The following is a 12,098-nucleotide window of genomic DNA, read 5'->3' on the forward strand; positions in this document are numbered from 1 at the left end:
GACAAAAAAAACGTGAAGTAACGGCGAGCATTGACGTGAAAGTGCAAAACCTCTGACCTTTGCTTTCTCGAGCGTGGCGAGGGCCTGCCGGTCCGCCTCCTTCCTCAGGGCCTCAGGGTCCTCCTCCAGGGAGACATCGGAGTCCGACGGCCGGCTCGTGTATGAGTCGGCCGACCCCTGCCGCACAAAATGAACGTCAGCGAGGTTCTGGCTGCCTGATTGTGCATCCATGGCACGATTGCGAAGACCTTCTGGAGGGTCCGCACGGACTACATGGTGCTCATAATGACTGAAAGATGACTCGGTGTAATTTGAGGTGCTTTGGACGCGCCACAAAAGGTTTCCAGTGCAGATTCAGCCATGCAGATAAAACATCTTGCACAAAGTGGGCGTGGCCAATACACACACAATGGGCTGCTTATGATGCCTACGGATGGACACCTCATTAGGTACACCTAATGAGATCCAATACAAGAAATTTACAAAACATATTCATGTTTTCACTGTGTTGTAGAGATGTCCGATAATATCGGCCGATAAATGCTTTAAAATGTAATATCGGAAATTATCGGTATCGGTTTCAAAAAGTAAAATCTATGACTTTTTAAAACGCCGCTGTACGGAGTGGTACACGGACGTAGGGAGAAGTACAGAGCGCTAATAAACCTTAAAGGCACTGCCTTTGCATGCTGGCCCAATCCCATAATATCTACGGCTTTTCACACACACAAGTGAATGCAAGGCATACTTGGTCAACAGCCATACAGGTCACACTGAGGGTGGCCGTATAAACAACTTTAACACGGTTACAAATATGCACCACACTGTGAACCCACACCAAACAAGAATGACAAACACATTTCGGGAGAACATCCGCACCGTAACGCAACAAACACAACAGAACAAATACCCAGAACCCCTTGCAGCACTAACTCTTCCAGGACGCTACAATATACACCCCCTGCTACCCCCTACCCCCCCCCACGTTAACCCCGTCCCCCCAACCCCGCCCACCTCAACCTCCTCATGCTCTCTCAGGGAGAGCATGTCCCAAATTCCAAGCTGCTGTTTTGAGGCATGTTAAAAAAAATAATGCACTTTGTGACTTCAATAATAAATATGGCAGTGCCATGTTGGCATTTTTTTCCATAACTTGAGTTGATTTATTTTGGAAAACCTTGTTACATTGTTTAATGCATCCAGCGGGGCATCACAACAAAATTAGGCATAATAATGTGTTAATTCCACAACTGTACATATCGGTATCGGTTGATATCGGAATCGGTAATTAAGAGTTGGACAATATCGGAATATCGGCAAAAAAGCCATTATCGGACATCTCTACTTACAATGGGAAAGTTGCTACACAATTTTATATTTATACTTTTTTTTTTTGGTAGCCATATATATATATATATATATATATATATATATATATATATATATATATATATATATATATATATATATAAAGGAAACAAAATTCGAAACTGTTTAGCTTTTGTTTAAGCAACTTCAATGATTTTTTTTTTTTAATGAAACAAACATTTTTTCATTTTATTTATTTATTATTTTTTTTAAACATTTTAATTTGTGAAAAATTATACTTCACGTCCCCTACTTTACAAATTGTACCATGTAGGACAGGGGTGTCGAACTCATTTTAGCTCAGGGGCCGCATGGAGGAAAATCTGTGCACACGCGGGCGGGACTATTAAAATCATGGCATTAAAACTAAAAAAATAAAGACAACTTCAGATTGTTTCTTTGTCTTACTTTGGCCAAAAATAGAACAAACACATTCTGAAAATATTACAATAAAAATATAGAAAAAAAATACCGGCAGCGGTAAAGTTTAGATCCACGAAGGAAAGAAGAAAAAGAATGAATGTTTATAACTGAATACATTTACATATGCATAAAAATGTGTTTTCTTTTGTATTATTATTTTTTTTATGAATTAAGTAAAGTTTATGACAACCGTTTTCCAAAACACAATATAAAGAATGTGAGATATAACAGGATAATGCATACGTTTATCAATTGTTTTCAAAACGGTTACAAAAAAGTGGGACCCCAAAAATTTACTGTGGGACCCCATTTTTATGACTTGATGGGGTCCCTGGAAATTCCTAGCACCAACACTGATGAGTTTTGGTGTGTGCAAAACAGCAGCAGACGGCTGTGGCTTGCGGGCCGGTTCTTCTACTAATCAAATATCATCCCGGGGGCCATAGATCATTATTTTGCGGGCCGGATCTGGCCTGCGGGCCTTGACTTAGACAAACAGGATGTAGGATCTTGATAAACATCTGTACCGTCTGAAAAATCCAAGGTTAATAAAATTAGCAAAAATGCTAGCATAAAACTATAGCATGCTAATATAAGAGAAGTTGGTATACTTCTAAGACAATGCCAAGTATCAAAACACATGATTTTTAGGTTTAAACATACAAAATTATCTAAAATGCTTTAGTAATGTTTCCGTTGGTTTGTCAGCTAGTTGGTTAGTAAGCACATAATTCAAAAAGGTATAGTCGTATTTTCATAAAATGTTTCAGTAAATCGAATGAGGAACACCTGATTCGATTTTAGGGCTGTTCCGGATCACGGGTGTGAATCGATTCCAATTTGTGGGGTGACAATTCGATTCAGAATCGATTCTCGATTAAACATGATTTTCGTAATATATTATGTGGTATATAAATTGTAATACAACATAACATACTGTAAGTAGAGATGTCCGATAATATCGGACTGCCAATATTATCGGCCCATAAGTGATGTCGGAAAATATCGGTATCTGTTTCAAAAAGTAAAATTTGTGACTTTTTAAAACGCCGCTGTGTACACGGACGTAGGGAGAAGTACAGAGCGCCAACAAACCTTAAAAGGCACTGGCTTTGCGTGCCGGCCCAGTCACAGAATATCTACGGCTTTTCACACACACAAGTGAATGCAAGGCATACTTGGTCAACAGCCATACAGGTCACACTGAGGGTGGCCGTATAAACAACTTTAACACTGTTACAAATATGCGCCACACTGTGAACCGCACCGTAACACAACATAAACACAACAGAACAAATACCCAGAACCCCTTGCAGCACTAACTCTTCCGGGACGCTACAATATACACCCCCCCGCTATCCCCTACCACCCCCCCCCCCCCACACACACACACACACCTCAACCCCCGCCCACCTCAACCTCCTCATGCTCTCTCAGGGAGAGCATGTCCCAAATTCCAAGCTGTTGTTTTGAGGCATGTTAAAAAAAATAATGCACTTTGTGACTTCAATAATAAATATGGCAGTGCCATGTTGGCATTTTTTTCCATAACTTGAGTTGATTTATTTTGGAAAACCTTGTTACATTGTTTAATGCATCCAGCGGGGCATCACAACAAAATTAGGCATAATAATGTGTTGATTCCACGACTGTATATATCGGTATCGGTTGATATCGGAATCGGTAATTAAGAGTTAGACAATATTGGAATATCGGATATCGGCAAAAAAGCCATTATTGGACATCTGTAACTGTCCATCCATCCATCCATTTTCTACCGCTTATTCCCTTTGGAGTCGCGGGGGGCGCTGGAGCCTATCTCAGCTACAATCGGGCGGAAGGCGGGGTACACCCTGGACAAGTCGCCACCTCATCGCAGGGCATCTCTAACTGTAAGCTAATTAATACCTAGAAAGTGAGCATTATTTATATTGCTTTGTAAAGACACAGCTCAAGTGTACCGAATGAAGAAGTGCTCATTTTTCATGATAACACTTTTGGCGCTCATGCTGCGGTAACGCGACACCCGGCGACTGACCCTTAAAGCGGACACCCAGGCCACCGTCAGCGTGTCGACCCACATGTGCGGTCGTGCTGTGGCGTTTTGATGCGTGTACACAACAATATCTCTTGTTGTTTCTCCTTTCTCTTTCATTTATTTTTGTATTTTGGCCGCCTGGTGCTTCGTAGGAGGTGCTGACAAGAGCGCCGGCAGCCTCGAGGTGCCAAGCAGAACAAGTGAGTCATGGAGGTGTGGGCTTCCAAAATAGAGGTGAGAGCGCTCGAAAGATGACATAAACCATACGGACGCAAAACGATGACGAACTATTCCACCCCTGATGGACAGTCCACGCACGTGTCGGGCGAGTGCGGCCGTTATCTCTCTGCCTTTTAGCCGGTCCATGGGCGAGCTACTGTAGGCACGAGTGCACCGGCCTAATGAGCCAGTTTAAGTTACACTATATTGCCAAAAGTATTTGGCCACCCATCCAAATGATGAGAATCAGGTGCCCTAATCAGTTGGCCCGGTGTATAAAATATAAAATCAAACACATAGGCATGGATACTGTTTCTACAAACATTTGTGAAAGAATGGGCCGCTCTCAGTGATTTCCAGCGTGGAACTGTCATAGGATGCCACCTGTGCAACAAATCCAGTCGTGAAATTTCCTCGCTCCTAAATATTCCAAAGTCAACTTTATTATAGGAAAAGTGAAGAGTTTGGGAACCACAGCAACTCAGCCACCAAGTGGCATACTTGCCAACCCTCCCGATTTTTCCGGGAGACTCCCGAATTTCAGTGCCCCTCCCGAAAATCTCCCGGGGCAACCATTCTCCCGAATTTCTCCCGATTTCCACCCGGACAACAATATTGGGGGCGTGCATTAAAGGCACTGCCTTTAACGTCCTCTCTCACCTGAAACCTTCACCCCTTAACAGCCGCGTGCTGTCCAGGCGTCCGCTTTTCCTCCATATAAACAGCGTACCGGCCCAGTCACATAATAAAATAGCGTTGGACGGGTTTAACAATGGTCTTTACTCAAAGATGTCAAGAAATGCTGACACGTTGTACGATCTTTTAACTGGTTTAATGATAACACAAGGCATACTTGGTCAACAGCCATACATGTCACTGAGGGTTGCTGTATAAACAACTTTAACACTGTTACAAATATGCGCCACACTGTGAACCCACACCAAACAAGAATGACAAACACATTTCGGGAGAACATCCGCACCGTAACACAACAAACAGAACAGAACAAATACCCAGAATCCCTTGCAGAATTAACTCTTCCGGGACGCTACAATAACATCTACGGCTTTTGGTGCTCAGTGCACAACTGCACACACAACAAGAAGGAGACGAAGCAGAAGAACGAAGAAGAGACATGGCGACGACAAGTAAGAAGAAGAAATACGCTTGCAAGTTCCACAATGATTGGAAAAAATAATTTAATTTCATCCAGAAAAGCTCGAAGGGGAAGGGGTATGCTGCCCGCACCTCAACCCCGCCCCCGCAACCACGCCCCCCATCTCCCGAATTCGGAGGTCTCAAGGTTGGCAAGTATGCCAAGTGGTAGGCCACACAAACTGACAGAGAGGAGTCAGCGGATGCTGAAGCACATAGTGCAAATAATTTCTGCACAGTCAGTTGCTACAGAGCTCCAAACTTCATGTGACCTTCCAATTAGCCCACGTACAGTACACAGAGAGCTTCATGGAATGGGTTTCCATGGCCGAGCAGCTGTATCTAAGCCATATATCAACAAGTCCAATGCAAAGCGTGGGATGCACATCGCCACTGGACTCTACAGCAGTGGCGATGCATTCTCTGGACTGATGAGTCACGCTTTTCCATCTGGCAATCTGAGGGACGGGTCTGGGTTTGGAGGTTGCCATGAGAACACTACATTACACTACAACGGACTGCATTGTGCCAAGTGTGAAATTTGGTGGAGGAGGAATTATGGTGTGGGGTTGTTTTTCAGGAGTTGGGCTTGGCCCCTTAGTTCCAGTGAAATGAACTTTGAATGCTCCAGGATACCAAAACATTTTGGACAATTCCATGGGATGGCACTTCAAGTTCATATGTGAGTCACGGAAGGCGGCCAAATACTTTTGGCAATATAGCGTAAGTGCTGACACTGTCACTACAGGTGTGGACATGTTGTCGCCAACAGGTAGTCCAGTCCTCCAAAAGCAGGGTGACAAAACGTGGTATTAAAAGGTGAATTGGTACATGTTTTTGCAATCAGAATGTTTCGGTACGGCCCCTGGTATAAACACCCTATGCAGTTTTTAGGGGCCACAACTATTACATTTCAGTAGCTGGTGCTTGCTTGTTCTACTTTGACGGACTGAATTGCATGATGGATACAATAATACTTAGTTTCTGCACGACTTATTCAGCGGTGAGTCAACATGTCTTTTGTAATAGTTTAAGCTGTGTCCATTCAGAAGCCCATAGAGATAATTGCTCATTTAGAATCCCTTCAACTGCCGTCATCGTGACAGATTTACGACCTCATTTCTAAAAGTCCGTACTATTTAAGTTGATATTGTAGCCGAACCTTTTCCTTAAAGATATATGGTTTAAAAAACATTTGTTTTTCCATAGGTTTTGCACATATATTGTGTTCCATTTACTTTTTCAATTAATGCCGAAGCAGCATAGCAGTTTTGAATTGGCTTCACTGCGTTCGGAGATGTAGACCACTTTTGTCCTTCTTTGGACGTATCAACCTATTTTCTAAAATCTCTTTATATAAACTTTGGACATTATCTGAAATATGAACACGTAACTATTTAACATATTGTATAAAACTGAATAGCAGTTGTGATGACTGTTTGTACCTGATTATGTATAGTAAATACTAGAGATGTATTATCGGCAGATAAATGCTTTAAAATGTAATATCGGAAATTATCGGTATCTGTTTAAAAAAGTAAAATTTATGACTTTTTAAAACGCCGCTGTACGGAGTGGTACACGGACATAGGGAGAAGTAGAGAGCAGTTGCGTCTCCCAGTCATACTTGCCAACCCTCCCGATTTTCCCGGGAGACTCCAGAATTTCAGTGCCCCTCCTGATAATCTCCCAGGTCAACCATTCTCCCGAATTTCTCCCGATTTCCACCCAGACAACAATATTGGGGGCGTGCCTTAAAGGCACTGCATTTGCGTGCCGACCCAATCACATAATATCTACGGCTTTTTACACACACAAGTGAATGCAATCCATACTTGGTCAACAGCCATACAAGTCACACTGAGGGTAGCCGTATAAACAACTTTAACACTGTTACAAATATGCGCCACACTGTGAACCCACACCAACCAAGAATGACAAACACATTTCGGGAGAAAATCCGCACCGTAACACAACATAACAAATATCCAGAACCCCTTGCAGCACTAACTCTTCCGGGACGCTACAATATACACCCCCCGATTTTTTTCCATAACTTGAGTTGATTTATTTTGAAAAACTTTGTTACATTGTTTAATGCATCCAGCGGGGCATTACAACAAAATTAGGCATAATAATGTGTTAATTCCACGACTGTATATATCGGTATCGGTTGATATCGGAATCGGTAATTAAGAGTTGGACAATATCGGATATCGGCAAAAAAGCCATTATCACATCTCTAGTAAATACACAAATACACATCTTTACAAAACCTGTAAAATATTACTAATACCGTATTTCATAATATGTAATTATAAACTTACTTTAACTGAATTTTTGTTGGTTGTGTCTTTTATGCACGCACTCCCTTACCAATCGTCAAATCTACTTCTGGTCACCAAGACTTTTACAGTAAACTCTCGATTATCACCATTAATTGGTTCAGAATATAATAATACATATACATATACAGTACAGGCCAAAAGTTTGGACACACCTTCTACTCATTCAATGCGTTTTCTTTATTTTCATGACTATTTACATTGTAGATTGTCACTGAAGGCATCAAAACGATGAATGAACACGTGTGGAGTTATGTACTTAACAAAAAAAAGGTGAAATAACTGAAAACATGTTTCATATTCTAGTTTCTTCAAAATAGCCACCCTTTGCTCAGATTACTGCTTTGCACACTCTTGGCATTCTCTCGATGAGCTTCAAGAGGTAGTCACCTGAAAGGGTTTTCACTTCATAGGGGTCATAGTTTTGATGCCTTCAGTGACAATCAAAGGAACAATGTAAATAGTCATGAAAATAAAGAAAACACATTGAAATGAGAAGGTGTGTCCAAACTTTTGGCCTGTCCTATATGTATTATTGTATTTGAAGTGATTGTAATGTTGATAAGAGGTATTATTCATTATCAATAGTGTTATTTCTATTGGTATTTGTATTGCTCCATTTGTAATGCAATAATATTCATGGTCATTTCTGTGTTATTACTATCTACTTCATTAACTGTTCTTGGCTATCACTTTTGGTATCATAGTTGTATGTATCATATTTGTTGATAATGTTCTGTCGTTTATTGTTTTTTGTTGTTGTCTCTCTGTCTTATCCCACTCATGTCCCGCAATTTCCCCCTCGGTCTTCTTTTTTTTCTTCTTTCTATCCCCTCCTAGTCCAGTCCGGCTGCACCAAACTTTAAATATATTCATCTAATAAAGTCAAATACAAATAGGGCAACAAGAGAAATATTCCACACAGCAGAAATAGGCATATACAGGTACATCAACAATATTATTTGCTTTAAAAAAATTGGTTTTGGACTGGGCCATGGTAAATGGATTTCTGTGAGGTATGAATTATTGATTATAAATGTAATATTCTTTATAGCGAGAGCATAAAAAACCTGTTCATGACTGTGTGTGTGTGTGGGGGGGGGGGGGATGGGGGGGCGGGGCCTGCGGACCTGCAGCGAAGCGGGGTGTGCCAGGACCGGCTTCGAGATCAGCGACAGGTGCGTAGATGACCCACCTGGGAGTGTTTGTCTGATCACCTGTCGCTCTGTTAAAGGCAGCAGTTGGGAAGGCGAAGAGGGGTGGTAGATAGTGGAACACGAACACGAATACGAGGACGAGCACGAACGAGAGTGAGAGTGAGAGTGAGACGGACAGAACTGACAAGACCTGATGGCTGAAAAGCACGAGAAGGGGCGTTTAAGGAAAAATAAATAATTGTTCTTAACCATGAACGCAGCTCTTATGTCTGTCATTGGTGGTCCAAGGAACCCGGAGGAGCAAGACCTCCACAATGACTTTTTAAATACGGTCTATAATATTTAAAAATCCCTTTAGACAAGAAATAGCACCCACATAGTCATCTTTACAAGCCGCAAACCTCGAAGCGCATTGTGTCGAGGGACAACTGTATTACAATACTCACTAGGCGACAGTCAGCCCTATGGACCAAGAGTCGTCAACCCAAAACGTTGAAAGAGCCATATTGGACCAAAAACACAAAAAACAAATCTGTCTGGAGCTGCAAAAAATTAAAAGCCGTATATAAGTCTTACAATGAAGGCAACAAACAGCTATAATAGTCTACTATCAAAATGACTATGTGTCGAAGGCTGAAGCAAATCTTCGTTGACAGAAATGTTGAAATGTAATATTTATTCTACATTCTACAACATTAGAAAACCATTAGTAAATCAGAGGCTACTCAGAAGGTGAGATAACTCCTGGAAACTACTGGCTTTTAACGGCCAAAGGTATAGATGTGTATGTCCAAGTTAAAGGAAACGGAGACTGTCTTCTTTTAATAGATTTATTACAATCTTTGGCAAGCTAGGTAATGCTTGCTGTGGTCTGGAACAACATGGGACACAAAAAACTATCTGAAATGCAGCCAAAATTGCATACAGATAATGTGTCATGAGACATGCAAAACTAAATTATTTACAAAGAGGATTAAAGTAAAGGAAATTAAATGAGCTCAAATATATCTACAAAGGAGGCATAATGATGCAATATGTACATACAGCTAGCCTAAGTAGAATGTTAGCATTAATTAGCTTGCGTTCATGCGCTGACCAAATATGCCTGATTAGCACTCTACACAAGTCAATAACATCAACAAAGCGCACCTTTGTGAATTCACGCACAGCATAAAACGTTTGGTGGACAAAATGAGAGAGGAGTGGAATATTTTACATGTAAACAAACTGTTGCGTCACAGTCCACACTAAGGTGAGTTCAAGAACCACCGAAATTAGTAGGACAAAACGATGTTCACCAAATACTGACATCAGTGAAGCATACAAACAAACATATTAAACAGTGGGCTTTCTAACAATTGGGAAAGTCTGTGTCATGTTTGTTCTTTAAACAAAAACCATACTAAAACAAAAAATATATATTTCCCCCCCACCCACCTTTCCCATTTTCAATCATTTTTAAAAAAATACTCCAGGGAGCCACTAGGGCGGCGCTAAAGAGCCGCATACAGCTCGATAGCCGCGGGCTGCTGACCCCTGCTATAGACCCTTGAATGTTACACAAGTAAAATTAAAGACCAAAATGGGGCCACAAACTGTACAGATAATATCCCACATGGCACACACGAGGGACAGTAGGTGTAACTGTCTTGCTCTATCCTCCACACAACCAGCATCCTCTGCAGTGGACATTTATTTATTTAGCTTAACAGCTTATTCTGTTGTTTGGATACTTTACTTTTGGATGATACCACAAATTTAGGTATTGATCCGATACAAAGTAGTTACAGGATCATACATTGGTCATATTTAAAGTCCTCATGTGTCCAGGGATGTATTTCCTGAGTTTATAAATATACACTACCGTTCAAAAGTTTGGGTCACATTGAAATGTCCTTATTTTTGAAGGAAAAGCACTGTACTTTTCAATGAAGATAACTTTAAACTAGTCTTAACTTTAAAGAAATACACTCTATACATTGCTAATGTGGTAAATGACTATTCTAGCTGCAAATGTCTGGTTTTTGGTACAATATCTACATAGGTGTATAGAGGCCCATTTCCAGCAACTATCACTCCAGTGTTCTAATGGTACAATGTGTTTGCTCATTGGCTCAGAAGGCTAATTGATGATTAGAAAACCCTTGTGCAATCATGTTCACACATCTGAAAACAGTTTAGCTCGTTACAGAAGCTACAAAACTGACATTCCTTTGAGCTGATTGAGTTTCTGGAGCATCACATTTGTGGGGTCAATTAAACGCTCAAAATGGCCCGAAAAAGAGAACTTTCATCTGAAACTCGACAGTCTATTCTTGTTCTTAGAAATGAAGGCTATTACACAAAATTGTTTGGGTGTCCCCAAACTTTTGAACGGTAGTGTAATATAATTTTTTTTTTAATCATTAGTACCGCGATACTATACCAGTACCGGTATACCGTACAACCCTACCAAGAACAGACATACAGTTACAGGGGGGACACAACGGGAACACTGATTGGGTCGGCAGGGCCCTGTAAAAAAGGTAGGAAAAGGAGGGGAAAAAAGCAATTCCCTAACTAAACTTCTATTGTGGGGGGCTTAGTTTGATACCAGGAAAACAATTTATAGCAAAGCACATATACAAAATACAACGCGGCATAAAAACTCTTGGAGGGGGGGCTTAAAAAAAAATCCAACAACAACAATGTAACTTTATGGTTTTTAGCGTTAAAAACCACCTAATGCTAACACGACATGTTTATACAGCATGTCGCGTTAATTTGATCCCTTTAATGAGCGTCAAAGTGGATTTCCCTCAGTTTGTAAGCAATAAAAGTCGACATAGGATCGGGTTCCTATCGTCTTATGCTTTTGAGAGCTGTGAGGATTTGGTTACTGGATGCCTCTGGGATGCAGTAGAAAGTGTGTGGTGTGTGTGTGTGTGTGTTTTTCTTGTATTTCTGCCCTTCTTGAGACAACAACAAGGAAAAGTACCTTCCATATGAGGACCGGTGAACAAGTTAGGACATAAATCATGGTCCCAATACGGAAAACCATTGCATCTAATAGAGAATGTCTCATTTGCACCCCTGGTGGTGAAATCTATCAAAATTAGGGTGGTCCCAAAAAGAAGGAAGTTTTCAAATTGACTGTGTGTCGGTTTTAAAAGTGCTCCCCCCTCCGGTCAACATATGAAATAACAAGTGTGTGTAAGAATTTGAAGTGCTCCCCATCTGGCCAACATATGTAATAATAAGCGTGTGTATGGAATTGAAATGCGCCCCCTTTGGCCAAAATTAATTAAAAAATATGTATATAGCGACATACTGTAATAACTTGAACTAAATAATGAAGATTAAAAAACAATTAAAAAATGATAAATATTAACTAAAACTTACCTTTTTATATTT

The 12,098-nt window shown here is 40.8% G+C and overlaps 1 protein-coding gene and 1 long non-coding RNA gene across 4 annotated transcripts in view; one reads left to right on the forward strand and one right to left on the reverse strand.

The window, feature by feature from the left end:
* Positions 1–12,098, reverse strand: part of cacnb1 (calcium channel, voltage-dependent, beta 1 subunit) — a 99,268-nt gene that overhangs the window by 53,094 nt on the left and 34,076 nt on the right. For all 3 annotated transcript variants that reach the window (XM_062050051.1, XM_062050054.1, XM_062050053.1), the window contains exon 3: positions 58–177. In XM_062050051.1, the coding sequence (XP_061906035.1) occupies positions 58–177 (120 nt within the window). The remainder of the gene's footprint in view (positions 1–57; positions 178–12,098) is intronic.
* Positions 1–12,098, forward strand: part of LOC133651863 (uncharacterized) — a 74,863-nt gene that overhangs the window by 24,971 nt on the left and 37,794 nt on the right. The window lies entirely within an intron of this gene.

The sequence above is a fragment of the Entelurus aequoreus genome, linkage group LG06 (assembly GCF_033978785.1).
Source record: "Entelurus aequoreus isolate RoL-2023_Sb linkage group LG06, RoL_Eaeq_v1.1, whole genome shotgun sequence".
NCBI lineage: Eukaryota > Metazoa > Chordata > Actinopteri > Syngnathiformes > Syngnathidae > Entelurus > Entelurus aequoreus.